Below are 20506 nucleotides of genomic sequence, written 5' to 3'. Positions count from 1 at the left end.
CAGCATAATTACAGAAATATATTGTTAAATCGTTAATTTCTGGTTACCCATTTAGCATATCTTGTCTGGCAAGAGTGTTAAACAGTGTTTAATCTCCAGTTGTTACTCAAGTATCCTCTTTTTTTTGGCAGGTTCTACTGTTGAAACACCGAAGCGGCGGCAGAGGCCTGCAGAAGTCCATGACTGATGTTCCCTTGGAGCACCATGAAGAGTGTGCCTGTGTGTGTAAAGATGACTGGGACTGACCTCAGACATGTGTAATAGCTGCCACTGGAATCGCACAGGACGTTAGAGATGAACCTCCGCCACTGTTGCAATGTTTTGTATCTCATCCACTTCCACTGGGAGCTAACAAGATTCTCTTTTTATCCTGTTGTCCTTTCGCTAATTGGATGAAGTAGAACAGACTGGAATCTAATAAATCTGACTGAATGGATCTGACTGCTGTGGAATACCAATACTGTGCTCTGAGTGCATTGTAGGGAAACAAAAATTCACTGGAGCAGATCTGGACTATTACCTATGTGCTCTGAAGACAATTTTCTTCAGCCCCTCAGAGATAAGAACTGTTTTTGGCATTGAGGCATTTTTGTCTCTTCTTCTTGAGGTTTTTTTAAAGTTCAGCCAGCGTGGGTTGATAGTGTCATGGAAAATGGGAGCTTCTTTGTTCAAGTACTTTTTTTTTATGTCTATAAGTGAGCTGGCTCCAGCCGCCTTGCTCCCTCTGCTCTTCTGTTATTACCATCAAGGCAAAGAAAGGTGCTTTTTCATGAGCAGTTTTTCTTTGCTCCCCTCTTGTTTTACCACAAATTTAATCTGTGGTGAAACACAGCCACAGCATCGCTGAAACACCTCGCTTATGAGACTGTATCATGTGTAAATATTTCATTTACATTTCTTTTCTGTACTATCGTGCCTTTTCTACCAAAGAGTCTCAAGCAGAAGTTGAAAGTTGCACATGTAGAACCTGTTGGGTGTTTTTCATCACAGCTCTGCATTAGACCCATCTCAGCAATGCTTGCGTCAAATCTGCTTGCTTTCAGGAATGCCTAGCGTCAAGCAGTTCTTGCTACATTTGAGATTGTTCATATTAAATATTTATTTGTTTATTGAAAGGGAAATTTAGGTCCAAAATGTTGTTTGCTTCATGTGTCACTGTACAGTAATATTAGCCTCAGTTTTTATTGTTAGTAATTTTACATTTTCAGTGTGTCATGGATGTTTTTCATTTTCTGTATGCCAAAGTTATTTATCTCTTTTTTCACAACAACTGTTTGTATTTCATTGTACTGAACTTCAAAAATAAATTCTTCCATTTCTTATTGGAGGTGCAGTACTTAGGACTAGTGGACAGTGAACTCAACAGAGAAGTCAAAGAAGATATCTTCAACACTAAAAAATAATAGTACCAAACATAAACCTAATGCTGGGTGTGTCTAGCGACATCACTGGCAGAAATGATGGTAATATTTGGCAAAGATGTGTAGTTTCCATAATGATATCAGTACATTTAAGTGGGAGAAAATCTGACCTTTATTAAAATGAATTAGATTGAGAGGTTCTTTATGATATATAAAAATAATAGCCCACACATTCAAATGTCATATAGTAGAAATTGGCAGAACCTGAGTTTCGGTGCTATATATTCCTCGCAGAACAACAAAATCACATGGTCAGTCTTAAATTTGTTTATTCACAAACCATGGAATTTTAACAGCATGTAATTTCCTCTCTTTAGCATTTCTTTGCCAAGGTGTTTCATCTTCAATGTGTTGAGTGAGTTGCAACTTGGCTCACACAACTATTTACTGGTTTGTACATGAATGAGTAAGTAAGTGAATTGCAATATGCAGAGTGAAACATCACCGCATGTTTATAACATTATATGTAATTCTAATGTTTTACATCAGTATATTCACTCATATCAATTCTACCCCTAATATTAGGAGCATTACCTTAAAACACAAGATGTAAGCACTTCTCTCTTAAGCCTTATCTATTTTTCTTTATTCCACAAGCTCCTTATCAGACACTGAGCTGTGTTGTTCACTCTCCCCCTTGGCCATCAGGTGACCCAGGAGGAGGTTCTCATTTGTCCATCTCACGCTGCTGTCCTAGCCAATTATTCTGATCTAATGTGCGACCTGGCAGGCATCTGTGGTGACGCCAGATGCTACTGCATAAACCCGCCAGCTCCCGATGTGGTTTTTATAATATTAAACAGACTGCCTTCCGTATTGGGTGCAGTGTTTCTTTGCAGAGGAAACCTCACTGCACTGGCACAAGATGTGACAGCGTGGGCAGTTGGTCTGGCTCTTAGTATGTTTGTGTATGCGTGAGTGTAAGTGTGGATGAGCGTAACTACGATCCAGCACTTGACGCTTCCACCCTTCACCCACATGCCCCTCTGCTCATTCCCCCTTTTGCTGTGAAACCAAAGCAGCCTCAGTCAACCTAGACCGCAGCAACATGGTAGAATTTAAGCGTCTCTACTCAAAGCAACAAACTTTAATTCATTTTGTCTCTGGGGAAAAACAAACTCTTAACCCGCACCCAACTTTTAGAGTAATAACCCTCTACATCTTGCTTAAAAAAACCTAACTAAGTAATTAGCATGAGTGGTAACAGTTACTGTGGGCTTAACAGACAAAAAAGAGCAGTGTGAACAGAAACTCAACAGAAAATCCAACTGCACTGTCACTGTGCAGTCGCTTTCACAAGGTACTGCAGACTCTTCAATAATGGCTGCTTAGTACCACAGATGTCACCAAATAACAAAAAGTACAAAATCTTGCTGACTGAAGTCTATTAATGTTTTTGGAGTTTGACACTTGCTCTAACCAATGACAGTCTCTTTCTGCCTCCTCTACACATGAATCATATTTACAACAGTTGCAACACATTCAGCTCCAGCGTTTTATCCCACAAAGAAGACTGATTTAACAAAATCACAGGACTAACCTCTAATACATTGCAGCTTTGACCTTTTCTCTGCATATCTGAATAGCTGAAAAGATGAAGCCTCCTACACCTACATGCACACAATGGCGAGAAAATAATAAATCCAAACTCAGCACAGTGCTACACAAAGAGAATGTTAGAAATGTCCCTGACATTTTTCTGTCAAGGGAAAATGTGGAGGTTGCATCATCTTACTCAATACCTGTACTGCACGCTATTCAACATAGAGACACGGGAGTGGTATTTATCTTCTCATCTAATTCTCGACAAGAAGGCCAATAAGTATATTTACAAGATGACAAACTGTTCTTTTAAGTCCTTCATTCAGTATTTCTGATTGTCTACAACAGACGCACATCACATAAAAGTCAGTTAGTGAGAGATTATTCCACTGAATGGTACAGTATCCCTCCTGTAGGTAAGTAAGTAAGCTTTTATCTATATAGCACTTTTTAAAACACACAGTTACAAAGCGCTTCACAGACACATGCAAAATTGAAACAGATAGATCAACAAAATAGACAAACATGACACAGAGAGATATCAACCAGAATGAAATAAAGCAGGACATGGGAACAAGAAGGGAGGTCTATAGAAAGGCTTGCCGATATAAATGGGTTTTGAGGCGTCGTTTAAAACAGTCCAAGGATTCAGCCGATCTAACAGATTGTGGAAGATGATTCCACAGAGTTGGGGCTAGGAATGAAAATGTGCGGGATAGATAAAAGGCCAAGATTTGAGGATCAGAGAGGTCGTGAGGCGGAATGGGGAAGAAGGAGCTCAGAAATGTAGCTAAGGGTGAGGTCATGGAGTGCTTTATATGTAATCAGCAGGTTCTTGTAGTTTATTCTGAAGTGTAGCAGAAGCCAATGGAGGGATGCAAGAACACGATGTTCTTGTAAGGACATCCTGCATGTTAGCTCACTTACTTTCTTTCTGCTTGTTTTGCACAAAAACAGAGAATAAACTCCATCTGTCACACTTGTCAGTTCCCAAGACATGAACCCTCCCCTCCACGGCCCTGTCTCAAATCTCAACCACCAGCACTTTAGTTGGTGGCAGCAACAACCATGGTCTTGCAGTTTTGACTTATCTCTGTCATTTCCCATCACTGCTGACTATTGCTATGGGCTACACTGTCGCTTACTGCATATGCACTAAACTGCAATACATGAATCTCTACCTTTAAACACCTCAAAGGAAAACTGACATTTTGATTTCAACTCCCGTAACAATCAAGGGATTTTTGTTTTTTTGTGTCCATTCTCCAAGTGGTTGCCCCCCCCTCCCCCCCCCCAAAAAAAGCATGGGTCGTAATTTGCTACAAGCAACTGTTTCTGTATGTAGAATGCTAATGAGTCATTTTTGGAGCAATAAAGTACAGACATATAAACTTTTTTTCTACAATGTGACAGTAGTGTGGTGAAAAATAACATCTATTTATAAATGTCAAAAGTATCAACTCAGATTAACTTATTCAGTCTTAAATTTCATCATACATCCTGTAAAAAAGAAAAGGTGCTCCAGTCCATCCCTATTTTGCATGCCATATTGTTGTATATATACGAGAAGAAATCTTGGAAGATTCACTACAGCCTTTGCATAGCCCTCGCATTTGCAGCCATCCATCTCCTGTAACTGGCAACTGACTATAAATTTCAACATGCAGCCTGGGAATCGATCGCAGCTTGAGGTCGTTTATAACTGCGCTGGGTCTTTGAGCAATGACTGATGGGGAAAATATGGCAACCCCATCCAGATGACATCTCCAGCATCTCTAATTGGTTCACGGTATGGATGGAAAGGCCAAATTGACGGGTGCATGTTATGTTTTGATAATTATAGGGTGCTGCAGTAGCGGTTTTCGGAGAACCGGCAGTTGTTGCTGGGAATGTAAGGTCCTCGACTTGAGTGTAGTATAGGGTGCTGCAGTAGCGGTTTTCAGAGAACCGGCTGTTGTTGCTGGGAATGTAAGGTCCTCGACTTCAGTGTAGTATTAATCATGGGTCAGGAAATCATTTACGAAGCAGCACAGCAGAGGAGAGCTCCATGTTAAATATACTGTAGGTTAAATAGTTTGACAGATGTCTCCCATTCAGCCCCCATGTTCGCTGCTCCCCCTCTCATCTCCTCATTACGTCCAATGTTTAACCACTTCATGTTTACCACACCAAGATGAAAGGTTTTTACATTTACCCTGAACTCTATAATACACTATGTATTAAACATCCTGCCATACATCAACTACATACAGTATGTACGACAATTTTACCAAACTGAGGACCGAACAAGCAGGAAGTTCAACATAGCAACTGTATAAGTCAACATAGAAGTATAGTTTATTATGGTTTAGTAGAGTTTTATTGCAAAGCCTTCATATACTGTATGAGGTAAGGACAAGTTAGAAAAATACATGTGATATCTTCAAGAATCCAGTTTTTCAGTGTGTTCTCATTTTGCCAGAAAATAATTTTAAAAGCCATCAAGTGTAAATTGTATCTGAGTCAGGCAAGTTGTCACTTCCTCTGCCTTGATGGTATTATTTCACTTTTAAATCGCCAGGCAAATGCCATCTGACCAACCTGATCTGACTGAGCGCCTTACTTTCTCCCCGAGCACATCTGGGCCAGTGATAATGTGAGCTACATTCATGTCACAGCACATCTCCTACAATACACACACACATCATGGTGGCAGTGTTGCTGATATATACGGAGAATCCAGGACTGATAAGTTCTGACAAGCCCCTCACAGCTGACGCTATTACTCACAAATATCCTACACTGCTGGCAGCCATAAGGGAAATGCATCCTTAATAGAAAGCAGGGTCAAAAGTCACTGATTCCTATGTCATCCAGTTAATTAGCAGTGTATTTTACTAACCCTGAAGGTGCACTTTGTGGGTCTCTAATAATGAATCCAAACCAGTGGGAAGGCAGCTTTTGCCTTGTTATTTAGTGGGTGATATGCTATTTTAATATTGGAAAAGTATTTAATACATTCGCAGAGAATGAACACAATATTTTTTAAATTTCTGAGAGTAAAACAAAAGCCTATGCTTCTTCCCAGAACAGTCACACTGACTTTATTCATACAAATTCATCATTGCAGGATTGTGTTTCCTCACAAGGCAAGGATTATTCGGCAATAGCATAGATTAGATACACCATTTTCATCACATGAAAAGGTTAGCTAATTTTCATGTTGCAAGAAGATTTTTAATTTTCAAAATTTATTTTGAAGTGGTTAGGTATAACTCACTAAAATTAGCAAGGTTCGCATGTGTTACTTGAATTGAAATTATCAATTTAATAGCTTAATTTTTCCTGAGTTTTGACTATTTCAGTATCAAATATATCAAATCTTAAGATCAGAGGAGGAAAGTAGTTCTAGGATTGCTTTATTTGAATAGTTTTTAGAGGATGTGAAAAAGTGGGTGAGACTACCATTTTGTCATTTGCCCATTATACTTTATTTCTTGCCATACATGCTTTCCAGGAGACAAAAGGGGAAGGCACTGAACCACTTCCTGATTTTAAGATCTTGCTGGCATAACTAGTGATGTCACGGGTTAGACCAAGTATGGAGGGATTTATTTTATTTAGTTAAATGTTTGTTTTCTTATTCATGTTATTTGTACTTATTTTTGTTTATGGTAAGGACTACACTGTGGTTGATATGTGTGTAAACAGTGTTAACTGATATAAGTGACATTGTCATACACCAGCTGTTGGTCTAAGGGAAAGGACACCCCTGATAGAAACATGGTTCTGCCTAGATAGATTGAAGGGCCTATTTAATGGGAGAGTTGTTGGTTTGAGAAACAGCAGAAAAGAAAGAGGATGTCAGCGTAGCTGTGTAAAGGTAAGTTTGATTATGCTTGATTGCATTTGGTAGTCTCTGAGTCTGTCTCTTATCACTTTCCTTGACACTCTGTCAAAGCTTCCTCACAGATAAAAACTTTATTTTACAATAAAACAGCCAATATTTGTAAAAAGCCAGAAAGAGTTGCAGAAATGTTTCATTTTTCTTGTTTCCTATCTTGTCAATTGTCTTTTTGACCCAAAATCCTTCAGGTTTTTGGGGTATAGAGGTATATTGGTGGCTTCACATCCTCGTTATGAGTTCAAATTTATGAGAACTTTAATTTTATGTGAGAGCCACAGTCTAGGAGTGTATCGGTGATTGTTATTCCAGATGACAGCGAGAAAATTCCATTTGAAGGTTTTATTACTTTTGGTTAAAACAGTAAGGTTCGCCAAGGCTGTCTTTGCCCTCTCACTGATGCGGCTGACTGACATGTTGCCATGCCCTCCATTTGTCATTGTTTTAAATGTCTTAACTATATTAAATGCAAATGAAGAGATTTGCTTTTTGCCATTTATCTATTCATATAAGAAAATGAACAGAACATTAGCGGGTCACCAAATGAGGGAGGGGAGGGAAAGTTAGAGGAGGGATAAGAGACAGACAGTGATGATCAGTAGATACAGAGTAAAAGTGAGTGGGCAGCTTTACATTACAGTGCTGAAATATCTCTTAACTTTTGGGATTGTACTAAAAACAATTCTTTCATCCCCATTTCTAATCTGTGTGAGTGTCACTGTTTGTGTGTAATACTGTAGGTCAAGGCTGATAATTACTGCAAGCAATCACACTATTGTGGCAGCTTGCAATGGCAGTAGCTGCAGCTGGCAGCAGCTCTCTACAAAAGTAGAGTTGGTACATGTGTGCCTGGACAGTGGAGGATGATTTTTCACATCTTCATCCAGCAAATCAATAAGTGAGTTCCTTTTTGCTTTGCTTGGTAGCATAGGCAAAATACATTACATTTCCAGTCAATCTGAAGTGTACTATATGCCTTTACTTTTCTCATGATAATGATTTGGTACCATGCCATCTGATCACAACATCAAACAAAAAACACCATTTTACTAGTATATATTTTTTGTTAAGTCTGTGATCTATTCTTTGAAATTCTTTCTGATGTATTGACCAATCTTGATGATATGGAGTTTTTGATTAAATTGTTTTCCTGAAGTGAATTTTATTCTGATTAAAATCAAAAGGCATCAGACTTGAATTAAGTTTTGAAATCAGTCTTGCTAACTAGCTACATCTGTACTGTTGTTAAAATGTCTTGTTTCAGTGGCAAGTCAACATTTCATGCCTTAGTACTGGTAGATTTAGTACTGTAGTGGCCTATATCAAATGCATCAGCAATTGACATCCATCCAGGGATGCAACACTGAAGAATGGAGGTGCTATATAATAATAATAAATATAAGAAGAATAATAATGATTTGGTAAATAAAACATGTTTTCACATCTTCTTTGAGCACTTTTTTTTTTTTTGTTTTCCAGGCGGAAAGGCAGAAAGGCACCCCGGCAGGACAGGACAAAGTCCGGTCACCGAAGACAGAGAAAGTATACAGAAAAAGATGACATCAGTCAGCCCTTGTGTGTTAAGTGTACTAAAGGAAAATAATGGACTTTTGAGTGGGACTTTGTATAAGTCAGTGAACCCTCTCACCCACCCACACAATCAGTCTCTTAGCCACGGTTTTCAGTTACTCACTGAGTTATTCTTGGTCACTCTGACTGTCATTCACTCAGTCACTTTCTCAGTCTCTCACTCACTCACCACAAACCCTTGTAAATACATACTTGGACAGTTTGGTTAGAGCTTGCATTAGAGGAGCATATTTTTTTTAATGTAAAGTTTTTTTATTGAATTTTATAGAAAACAGGCGAGTAACCTAACAGTCATTGATATAGGCAGTTATTTGGTTAAAATAATGTGGTGAGCATTAGTACATGGCAACAATTACAGATGTACTGTACCAAACCATCAGATTCTTGTCAGGGTTAGGCTGCTCCCTACAGACATATACCCACTAAAGCTCTCTCATTGTTCTTTAACCATATCATTTTTCCAGTTCAATCTTCCCAGCATCTTTTCACATGTAACAGTGTCCATCATTTGTTCCCTCCACATTTTCAGTGTAGGAGTTTGAGGTTCTGCACAGGTTATGAAGCTAGTTGTTAATACTCTAAATGCAAATTTACTCAGTTGCAGTTGCAGTATCATTTTGTCCCCAAGGGGACACAGCTTTGGTGATCTTGGCAGTTCACACTCTAACCATTCACCCATATTTTCCAGAACCTTCCTCCATAAAGGAGAGACCATGGGACATTCGCATAATGCATGCATGTATGTAACTTGTTCTGTTTTACATTTCCAACAGTCTTTCAAACTGTCTTTAATTAGACCCATTTTGTTGAGTCTTGTTGGGGTTTAATAATATCTATGAAGTATTGTATAATTTGGCCTCTGACTTCTCTGATATATTTCACATTGTTGGAAAGAATTCCATTATAGGAGTATATTTTTTGTTTTTATGTCTTTATTTGCGTACAATGTTTGGACAGACTGCACTACTTGTTTAAGTATTTACTTTTTAAATGACTTTTGAAAGTTTGATTACCTGAATCAGCTCCATGCTATGTTTTTTTTTCTATTATTGTGTAAAGAAATTTGAGTATCATTCATTTAAAATGTTAATAAAATGAGACATGCCATGAAGTTGTAAAATTTGTCTTAACATTTTAAGTCACAGTTTAAATGGCAGTTTATTCACTGTTGTAAATACTGCCAATGAGTAATTATGTCAAGTAATAAGATTTGTGGAAAAAAAAAAATTAAGCTCACTGTGGTCAGTTACACAATAGTGTGTCAAGTAGTATTTCGTCCATTTTGCAGTTTACAGTAAAAATCTGTAAGTATGCCACTTGTGAAAATGCAAATTAACAGTAATAAGCAATGCAATCCTTTTGGCAGTATTTTGCTGTAAAAGTAGAGAATAACAGTTTTATGCAGTATTTATAAAAGCAGAAACAAACTGTTAATTTCAGCAACAGCAAGACAGTGTTAATTTTGCAGTAAATTAATGGCAACGGCAATGGTAAGTAGTACTTGGGGTGTCCTGGAAGGCAGCAGTTCACTGCAGCTGGTCCCGTTTTTCTTATTGGGAATTAACTGGGGGAGTGTGGGAGTGGAGATCAAGGTGCAGCTAGCTGTGGCTGGTCACAGATGTCTGACCAATACTCCCAATTGCACCCATGAGCACGGGTGTATGGGTGGGATCTGGAAGGTAGCAAGTCACTGCGACTGGTCTGGGCTCACACTAACCCTACTGGCCAGACACAACTACTACTACAACCAGTACAACAACAACAACAAAAACAACAACAATGACAACAAGTCTCAGCGTGCCATGAGAACGTCCCGCAGGCCCAACAGGTCTCAGCATGCCATGAGAACCGCACAGTTCTCAAAATATACAGTCCAAATGTTCTTAATATTAAATCAAGCTGACAAGCATTCACACTATTGTTCCTCAAAGGTTTATTTATTATACAGGGCAGGTTGGGGAAACACAGAGCAGGGCAGGGCTAATGATGCTAGACACAGGGCAGGACCAGAGAATAAACATGAATGCAACTCAAATACCCAAGTAACACTACAATCTCTCATCTGCAATAAACTAAACCAAAAACCCCAAAACACAAGAAGTCCAAAAACACAGAATCCAGTGACAGAAAGTCTGTGGGAGGAATGTTTGCAAGGTAGTATTGCAAACTAAAAGTGCTAAAGTATTCATACTACATGGACAGTTGTCCCATCTGAAAATGCTTAACATACTAAAACATGGGACCAATAGCGCTACCATGTAGTCAGTTATTATGTGTTTTACATAACTCATGAACCATGAGGCATATGAAAACAATATTTGTACAGTGTGTTCCTTGGATAATGCTGATTCAACTAATATAGGCCACGCCCATTTGCGCCCGGAAATATTTTCTGCCATGTAGGATTTTTTGCTTCTGTTGGCACATATTTCATCTAATCTTCACCAAACTTGGTAAATACCATATTTAGATGACCCCAGACAAAACTTATGAGTTCATTTCTGGGTATCAGTTACTGTTTGTCTGTAATTGGTTGCCAAACTTTTGAAGGTGCGTATGATGCCCTTAATGGGCCAGAATTCTTCGATGCTAAATTGGATTGCAACCAAATTTGGAAATGTTGTACATAAAGCTACATTGTACAAGTGTGTAACATTTGATATAATTCAGTAAAGTAAAATTATAACATATTTCTGCAATTCTGTTGTCTTTAATAAAATGAAATTTGGTACACACATTCTCCATGAGAATGTACACGACATACTGAATCATGGCACCAATAGCCCCACCGTGTTGGTCATGAGTAAAACACCACCATACTACTTATTAACTGCCATATCTCTTAAATGTAATATACCATGGTAACGAAATTCTGCAAATTCTGCATTCTGCTGAACAAGTGTGTTGTATTTGCAGCAATACTTTGCAAGTTATTTCAGCTGTTTCTAGTTCAATCTTAAAATACACATTTTTTATCAGGTTTTTTTTTAACTTTGGGGCTGCAAGAGGGAAGATCTTATCACATAACTATTTAATATCTTTTGTGATCAACACTGTTTTGGAAAAGTCAGGTATTTAACGCTGTTGTCCCTTCAGGCTAAATGAAGCGATAGTTGCCAAAAGATTTATGTATAATTAGTCTTAGATGTCTTGGCAGGTGACTGATATGTTGTGGGTTCGTAGGTGACAAATGCATGTTCTATATGGCCCTAGGTGATAAAGGTCACATGATCTCCCAGGGATCTATGGGTAATCATTAACTTGAAGCTCCTGGTGGTGGTCATGGAGACACCCACACTCCCCTGATGCTGACAGATATCCAACCTCACCCTGAAGAGGGCTGCAAGCTGAAACACATTGATCTAACAATTAAGACATTTAAGCTAACAGTTAAGTTCTTCTTTATACTACAAGTGTTGCTAGAGTTTTGACCTTATCAGACTTTTTCCCTTCCCTTCTTCCCAGAAATCCCGTCTCTACTGACATATATATATATATATGTATATATTATATTTTTTCTGCTTGTTTCTGTTAACATGTGGATGTAGTTGAAATGATAAAGTATGATTCATATTTTGTGTAAAACTCATAACTGCATTGTGTTACTGTTTGTAATTGCCACATTCTGAAATGAGAACAGCTGGTGTGATTTTGATGCAAGGGGATGTAGGTTTAGAGGTTAATGGAAAAAACGTAATTAATTAACTGCAAACTTATACAGGGGAGCTCTACAAATATTGGTGTCACTTTTATTCCTCTCTCTGTGGAGTAGGAATTATGGAGGCATGTTTTTCTGCTTTTCATCTACAATATATTTTATAAAATGAATTACTGCTGATTTTTCCATAGTAACGATGGACATTTTGACTTGTCAATTATAGGTGTAGCTAATAACATTTGTAATGGGTGCATTCCATTTAGGCGTGGTAGTGCCCGCTGGGCCCTGCTGTTACACACTCACTCACTGTATGTCTTACTTTCACACCTTAATGGAATGGAGCTGTCATTAATCTTACACCTGTGCTTTTCCTGCTATGACAAGTCAAAATGTTTTCTGAGAGAAAGGCCTGTAGCTGTTGTAATTAAAGTTTTTGGGGTTTTTTTCTTATTTAGTCATGATTACACCAGAAGATGGCACAGAGAAGTTCATTCATGCATCCTAGAATTAGGTGGTGCTGGAAGGGTAGTGACAAAAGGACTGTCCGTTAGCAAGCTCATTGCCTCGGCAACCAAGTTACATAATTATACAGTATTTGTAGGAGGCTTGCTGCAACACAGCTAGCCTCCTCTGTTTTGGACTCTCCATCTGTGTTCCCTCAAAAGTCAGCACCATCAAGAAAGTTTGCTATTGGTCAACACTGTAAATAAGCATAAATTTAACTATCTGCTGATTACAGTTTTGATATTTTGCCATTTTAAATGCTTGCATGACCTGGTTTTTGGTCTGCCAGTTTTGGCTTACTTAATGTTTTATATGGTGGATTCAGCAGATTTAATTTCTGCTCACATGTCCAGTCATTTCCAACCTACTCCTACTCTATAACAAAAAGAACTTACGAGCTCCAGTATCAATGCATACATTCTGATGTATCTACTTTTTGTGTAATTCAACTTCTGTATGCACCCACATATAAAAATCTGACTTACTGTAGTACTGACCAGACCCACCCTGACAAACAATAAACATACATTTCAGCAACAGTCTGTGGTTGCTCATATTTTTTCTTCAGTTTTTCTGCCCAAGTAGAATCTTTATTTCGAAAGAAAGATATTCCCCTATATTTACACTTTACAGGTTTTAGTTACATAGTTAGTCCATAAAAAATACTTTCACGCTAAAAAAAAAGTTTCACGTTGAAGTGGTTATACATCTTGCTCCATACCAGAGTGACTGCTTCCTTTACATCAGCCATTTCGGACATGATCCTCAGAGAGAGAGAGCTCACTGCTTCTCCGTGATAGCTTTTACATCTGAGCATTACCTAACACAAAGGCTCTCTGTCAGACACTAGACAGAGATTGATGGTTTGTAATGAAATTTTGTGTTTTTTTTCTGAGGGTGAAAAAAGTGGACATGGTACCTAATTTAAACTAGAGTTTAGCAGGTAGTGTTTTTAAAGAAGCAGAAGAGTATATCAGACTGCATCACTTATGCATGCAGGCATACGTGATCTCTGGATTTTTATATTATAAACACTTGAAAAAAAGACAAAAAAGAAAAATACACACAGTGCAAAAATATTTTCTATGAGCATGATTTTGTTATTAAGCTGATATTAAAAAGTATAAAAGAAATAGAAGAACTAATCTCTACTGTTATCTCCGAAGTTCTCTGAAGTGACAAAATGCCCTTAAGTTAAAACTATAGCATAAAAAAATTACTAGTCAAAAGGATGACACAGTTTTAAATTAAGAGGAACTCTTTCTAATTTCAGTATATCTCCTTAAGAAAGCTGTGCAGTGTTGGAACAAATGAAGACTTTCTAGTTGAATATGTAATCTTCTCTGAAGAGCCCTTTGTCCGTAAGAATGGTAGCTTCACAGGAAGGTGAAAAATATACACAGGGTTGTGTGAAAATTTGTGTTAAAAGTTTCCTTTGCATTTCAAGCGCTGAACATTAGATCACAGACCAAGCACAGCAGGCACGGGAGACTTGTTTTCTTTTCTACAAGCCTGGACTTGTCCTGTTGCCTTTCTTTTAGTCACACGCACAAATGGGCCGAGTCAAATGGTTTACGCATCCTGTTTTCTTTTTTCGACACTGTTTGAAATAAGGGTCACAGACCACATGTGAGGCACAACACAGGTCCCAGTCAGCAGTCCTCTAAATGTCCCATTCATGTTGGGGCACTGCTGAGCCAGTTCTTAAAAATCTACTCGACTGATGTGGTCGCTAGGAAAAGAAACACAACGGACAGGGTCAGTTTACACTCTAGTACCAAAGGTGTACAAATTTAGGAAACCAGCCTTGGCTGATGACATGGGGCGTCTTCTTTCCAGTCATTCAGCTTCTGGAAAATCTCAACACAACATCGCTCGTAATTATGCGAGGTACTGGTGAACACCCAACATCAGTGCATTCAGTGCTGATAGCATCAGCGCAGCACTAATCAGAAGCAAATGTTTGTCTTTACTTAAAATCAGTCGAGCACACTGCGCAAACTAGAAATTACAGGCAGCCCTTAAATATCCTGTTTTATTTAATGAGACACACACCAAAGGAGAGCACTGAATAAGTCAGCCTTTCTGTGTTTCCTCTCCCTGTTAACAATGTAGACAAGTATTTCAAATTAAGTCCTGAGTGAAGCTAAAATAAACTCCCCCATCACATGGCTTTATAAACACAGACTGGCCCTTCTCCTTTTAAGGAAGAAAGAACAATGTTTGAGCATACCACCATTTCTGAAACATAATGGTGGGCAACATGTACTTTGAAGAGAGACCAAAGACAACATCAGATGCCAAGTGTTTGTCTGTTCTGCCAATCTCTTAAATTAACTCAACCTCTCTATAGTTTTTTAACATTTTTAACTCACTACTACCACTTTTTTTAAGTCAATAGTCATATTTTCTTTTCTGTCTTGCTTCCATTTTCCCCATTTCAGATTATGTTCTGCGGTAGCATTTTTATACACAAATGCCTGGTCTGGTCCTAAGGGGAGCGCTTCACTTTGATCAACAGCTGTGCTTCTCTAAGTTGTTGTCGGGAGGGATAAACTCACAAATTGCAGGTGTTGGTACATATCTTCAGCTGTGATTATGTGAATGGGAATGTTTGTAGTAAAACTCATTTACCTCACACATTCCTTCCTATCGACTTCTGACCAATTGCTTGCCAGAAAATATCTAGTTTGTACTGTTTCATAATTTTCCTCTGTTAACTTTACAACAAAAATGGTGCTATCATATCAAGTTCAATGTATAGTCCCTTTAAGATCACCTCCATTCATTGACTGTATGCTGAAGTACAGTCAAATGTACACCTCCTGCCCAAAAGAGACAGTCTGGCATAAAAGAGACCAAAAATTAAATGTTTGTCAACTTATGATGTCAGAAAATGTCAAAGTTATTTCATCAGGATGTTGCCCTTAAAGTAGGGATGCACCAATTTGATGTTCGCCATGACATGACATAGACACATTAAATAGAACTCACTATAAAATTGCGTTACTTCATTCAGTCAGATGGACTGTCTACTCAGTTTTTAGCCCCAAGTAACCCCTGACTTCATGTTACCTTACATAAGATATTTCAATCAGGTAAACAGATTTGGTGCATCCCTACAACTGAAGTTCTGTAACACCTACAATTAGGACCCTCTTGAAAACATGATTCATGTCAAGGGTTTTATCCTGTTATGATCAATCTCTACCTTAAAGACCTAAGCAATAAAAAGCCAAACAACTACATAATAGACTGGCAAACAGTGTAGCAGATTACTGGTAAATATATCCATTTAATTTTAATTTACTTGTACCTCCCTGTGATAAAGTGAAATGTTTTTGTAGAGACTGACGACCACCTTTTATCACAAATACCTGGCAAAAATGAGTTGATATGGTCCAGATGAGTTAAGGAGGATCATCTATAAACAAACAATAGATGCACAATCAGTTTCTGTGGGCTGCAAAGCATACTAACCGCTGTATGCTTCAAACTGAGGCGATAGAAGGCTGCAGTGAAATGGGACAGGCTTTGTTGGGCTGTTGTGATTTATTCAGTCTAGCAAAGCAGACAGAAGATCCAGTCCCTGAACTGGGACACAGAAGTGAGCACTCTTTCCAACAAATTCAACTGAGACTTCCGAGAGTGTTTTCTATTGTTCTATGTAATGTCTGCAAACACTCCCTGATAATAGATGTTGAAAATCCACCATGTTCTGGAGCCAAATTGCTCCCCAGATGTCCAGATATACAGTGGACATGGAAATTGCAAAATAAATAAAACAAATAAATAAATTGATGGAATGATTATTGAAATTTCAAGATCAAAAGATGCAACAGCTTTGTTTTAAGAGGAAAATACAGTGACAGTCCTAAATTATACTGTATGTCAAGCTGCCTGAAGTAGAAATATTGAATTAAACATTAACTATGAATTTCTTCTTGCACCTCTTTTTTTTCTGAAAAGTATTTTAAAATACTGAAATATAAATGAAATGGAATAAATGTCCACAGTTACTGAAATTCATGTTGCAATTACTGAAACAATTGCATCATGTTTTTGTCAGTAATGTGGTGCAGCTCTGGTAGTTATTCAGTGGAAATTATGATTTCAGCAAATTGATCCCATCATTTGTTATCAGTGATCTTCCGTCTTACAATGATGACATTTTAGCACAACCTGTTGAGAGATTTGCAATTAAGAATGCAATATAAGTTGTAATGGAATAACCTTTGATGTTGTGGTTTTCCAGTTCCTTTTTTTTTTTTTTTTTTTTTTTTTTGAGGCTGTCTGGCACTTAATGCGCTGCATGGTTTTTTTCTACTGTATCAACTGATGAAGGTTTTCTAATAAAAACGTCTTTGAAGTCTGGCTCAGATGAGATCAAACATTTTGATATAAAACTGTTCCAGAATTATTAAATGCAGAATGTATTAAAAAAAAAATTATCCACTTATTCTTTGTCTGAAAAGCTTCAAAGCCTTCTGACTCCGCTTGAATAGGTTAAAGTAGCATGATGGGACTTGTGGATCAGTGATGTATTACTGATGACTGACAAAACAATTATTTACATTCCATCTAATTGATAAATCCTCACTTCCTAACTTGTTTGGGGTTTTTACAACACTTCATCATGCATGAGGTGCTACTAGCTCACACCACTGAACCCTAGTAATAGATCTACTGAATATTACTGTGGCAAATGTGATAGGACTTTTCATTTAAGAAGACTCCAGCTCAGCTACCTCATTTAGAATTTAGTGCATCTGTGGTAGGAGCTTGCAATTCCCCCGTTTTATGAGGAAATAACTTCAGGGTAGGGTTAGCTAAATGCTGTCACTTTATGTGTAAAAGATGTGAATGGTGCATTTACCATGCAGCACTTTGATCTCACAACACTTACCGAAAGCCCTATAGAAAAGCCCCCTGTAGATATTTCTAATGGGAAGTTGCCCAAAGGCAAATAACATCAAACCTTTCTACCCTGTCAGCGTGTGACGCCTGGGTCTACCTGATGATTATCGGAGATGAAGGCTGATGAGGTCTCTGTATGCTCTGTTGAGGTCAAAGACAATACCTGCACTTACCATATTAGCAAAGTGAGGTTTGCCTCTCAGAACAGTCATCCTACATGTTGTTTACTGATCCTGACTAGTTTTAACATCAAAACTGTCACTAGCAACATTACTGAGGTGCTAGCGGGACTGTATCACATGAGATCAGTGGGTTTATCAGAATCAGAACCAGGTTTTTTGCCAAGCAGGTTTGCACATGCAAGGTATTTGCCTTGGTGTTGTGGTGCATAACAGTCAAAAATATACACAAAATGAAATAATACAAAATAATACAAAAAAAACAAGAACGATTTTACAATATATATTTTTATTTATAATTTTATTTCAAGTAACGAGGATAGAGAAAGAAAGGAAAAGAGAAGAATAAAAATAATACAATACAAGAGAATTGTTTTTTTATAAGCGTGATAGGACATGACTAGCACAGTACTGCGCATGTTTTATGAATTAATTTCAGTTATAAAACAAAATTAGATTATACGACTATATTTTGCCTCCTGGGGGAAAAATAATTTTACCACTCTGCTATAAAAACATCAACCTGAAAAGTGTTGCAAGTAAGGGTTTCCCAAGGAAACCCAATAAAAGAAAGTGTCTGTCCATCCCTGTGTAGACAGAGTGGAGGCAATGCAGTGTGTGAGCAGTCAAATAGAGTTTAGGAACATTAGCAGAGGGCAAAGCCAGACAGATCACAGTCACCTGCCAGGGGAACTATCTCTTCCAGCTCACTCAGGTCAGTAGGGCACAGTGAGGATCTGTGTCAGTCAAAATACACACATACAGTACACTTAGATTCAAGCACACACTTGCTCTCTGCTTTGTTTTTAGCAACACCATAGGGTTAGTGATCAGGCCAAGTTTAATCTGGAAATCTGATTTAAAACCTAGTAATTATTTATGTACTTTAATTCATATAGACCAGTTTCTATAGATTAACCCCATTGTGGATATAGGTAATTAGATTTTTTTTTTCTTTTTTGCCCAACAAAATCAGGGAGATGTGTACTCTTTTACAGTAAATCTATTATTGTTCAACCATTTTGCACTCGAGAGAGAATACTGTATGTAGTAAAATGACCGACTGATGGAGGAGCAGAGTTGATATAAAAATGAACTCTGCAGGAGGAAGCATGCAGGCATTGGTGGTCTGCCACTGCTGGCACTAACTCACAGTGTTTCCATTGGAGATGCCAAATGGTCGCAGGCTGTGCCAAGAGAGAGATGGATCAAGGCGACAGGCCGTGGTATTCCCATGTCTCTGATCACAGAAGGTAGACTCTGCAGGGGAACCTGGGAAAATCCGGAGGTGGGAACGGTTTCTGATTTGCTCTCTGTGCAGAGCTTCGACTCGCCCACACTGCAAACCTCTGCGGTGCGTTTCCATTTAGATCAAAGGGCCCAACCCCAATTCCAAGCATGCAAACACACTGAAACATCTGCAGCAGAATCCATGATATTTCCCCTGAGGATTTTTCAAGTGGACATATTAAAACAAACTCCTTCATGCTGTCTGCCACACCCCTGACCACTGGAGCTCTGACCACTCCATGTCCACATCTGTGCTGGTTTGGAAAAAAGGAAAAATAACTAAGAAAAGCCTTCTTAATCGTGAGAAAATGAATACAAATATTTTTTAGTGCTGTGTCTTCTTAAATCATCTGAAATACAGTAGTTAATATACTGCAGCTCCATGACATATTTACAGCAATGGTAGAATGAGATAAGTCATTTATTCCAGTGAGCATTACAACACTTGTTTCTCATGCATATCAAGTAGCATTTTTTGACATACTTGAGGGATGATCTCCCCTATGCTGGCATGTGTCAAAATATGAACCAGATACTGAAACAGCATTCAAAACATATGCAATTATAATGCCCTTATGAAAGGTTTTAATTCACATACGTTAGGGAAAAGATCATTTAATCACTGAATATGAGATTAAATCATTTTAATGGACAGTATATCTCCTTCAATAGACTATTACCTCATCTGCTTGACAAGACAGAGGAGTCTGTCTCACTTGTAATTTCAATAGAAAAAGATCAAAACACAAGAGCAAAGCTTCAGCTCTTATTAATTTTGAGAATTTAAAAAAATCTGTGCACTGAATACACTCTCCTAAGTCATTACAGATGCCATGCCCTTGTTTTGTTTTGTTTTGTTTTTGTTGTCTTTGATCAGATAGTTGTGAGCGACTGGCAGAGATGGTGCAACAGCCTGCTTGTCTTTTCAAAGCCCCACTTTGGCTTTCTTGGAGATAGTGTTGCTATGGAAATAGGCATCCTGGCTAGCACACAGGAGAGACTGCCTCTATAAGCAAAGTTACCTCATGCAAACATCTCAAAATGAGACTGAAAAGCTGCCAAAGGCGATAGTGGTTTAAAAAGGGTCATATTTCATATCATCATGATGCTTTGCCGTCATTCACTATCTTTCAGAGCTTTCAACTGCATCTCACAGTCTTCTTCAGCAAGTAAAGCTGACTCAGGTGTCATTTCATGACCTAAGTGAACAAGCCCTACGTTCACATAATAAAACATAGTTGTATATGGGAGGAAGCTCAAATTCCCTGTCTCTGATCAAGGATGATCTATGATCCATGATGTTGATCTATCTCTGGTCATTCACTGATGGTAACTGAAGCTAGTAAGTGTCTCAAGGTGTGTTTAAACAGAGCACGAAGCGAATTTTCACCTTGCCTCATTTGCGCATATTGACAGCGGAACAACTGGTGTTTATTCGCCCAAAACAGTCAAAATACCAACTGTATATTAAGCTAGCTAGCAACAGACACACTGGCTGTGTCTGTGGGAGTGTTCCTGTGTG

The 20506-nt window shown here is 38.2% G+C and overlaps 1 protein-coding gene across 3 annotated transcripts in view; it reads left to right on the top strand.

The window, feature by feature from the left end:
• Nucleotides 1–1257, top strand: part of pdgfc (platelet derived growth factor c) — a 51078-nt gene extending 49821 nt beyond the window's left edge. For all 3 annotated transcript variants that reach the window (XM_042419163.1, XM_042419162.1, XM_042419164.1), the window contains exon 6: nt 132–1257. In XM_042419163.1, the coding sequence (XP_042275097.1) occupies nt 132–245 (114 nt within the window). In that variant the 3' untranslated portion in view covers nt 246–1257. The remainder of the gene's footprint in view (nt 1–131) is intronic.
• Nucleotides 1258–20506: the final 19249 nt, after the last annotated feature.

This window comes from Thunnus maccoyii, chromosome 8, assembly GCF_910596095.1.
Source record: "Thunnus maccoyii chromosome 8, fThuMac1.1, whole genome shotgun sequence".
In the NCBI taxonomy this organism is placed as follows: domain Eukaryota; kingdom Metazoa; phylum Chordata; class Actinopteri; order Scombriformes; family Scombridae; genus Thunnus; species Thunnus maccoyii.
The sequence above is the reverse complement of the archived record's forward strand: the minus strand, read 5'-3'. Positions and strand labels throughout refer to the sequence as shown.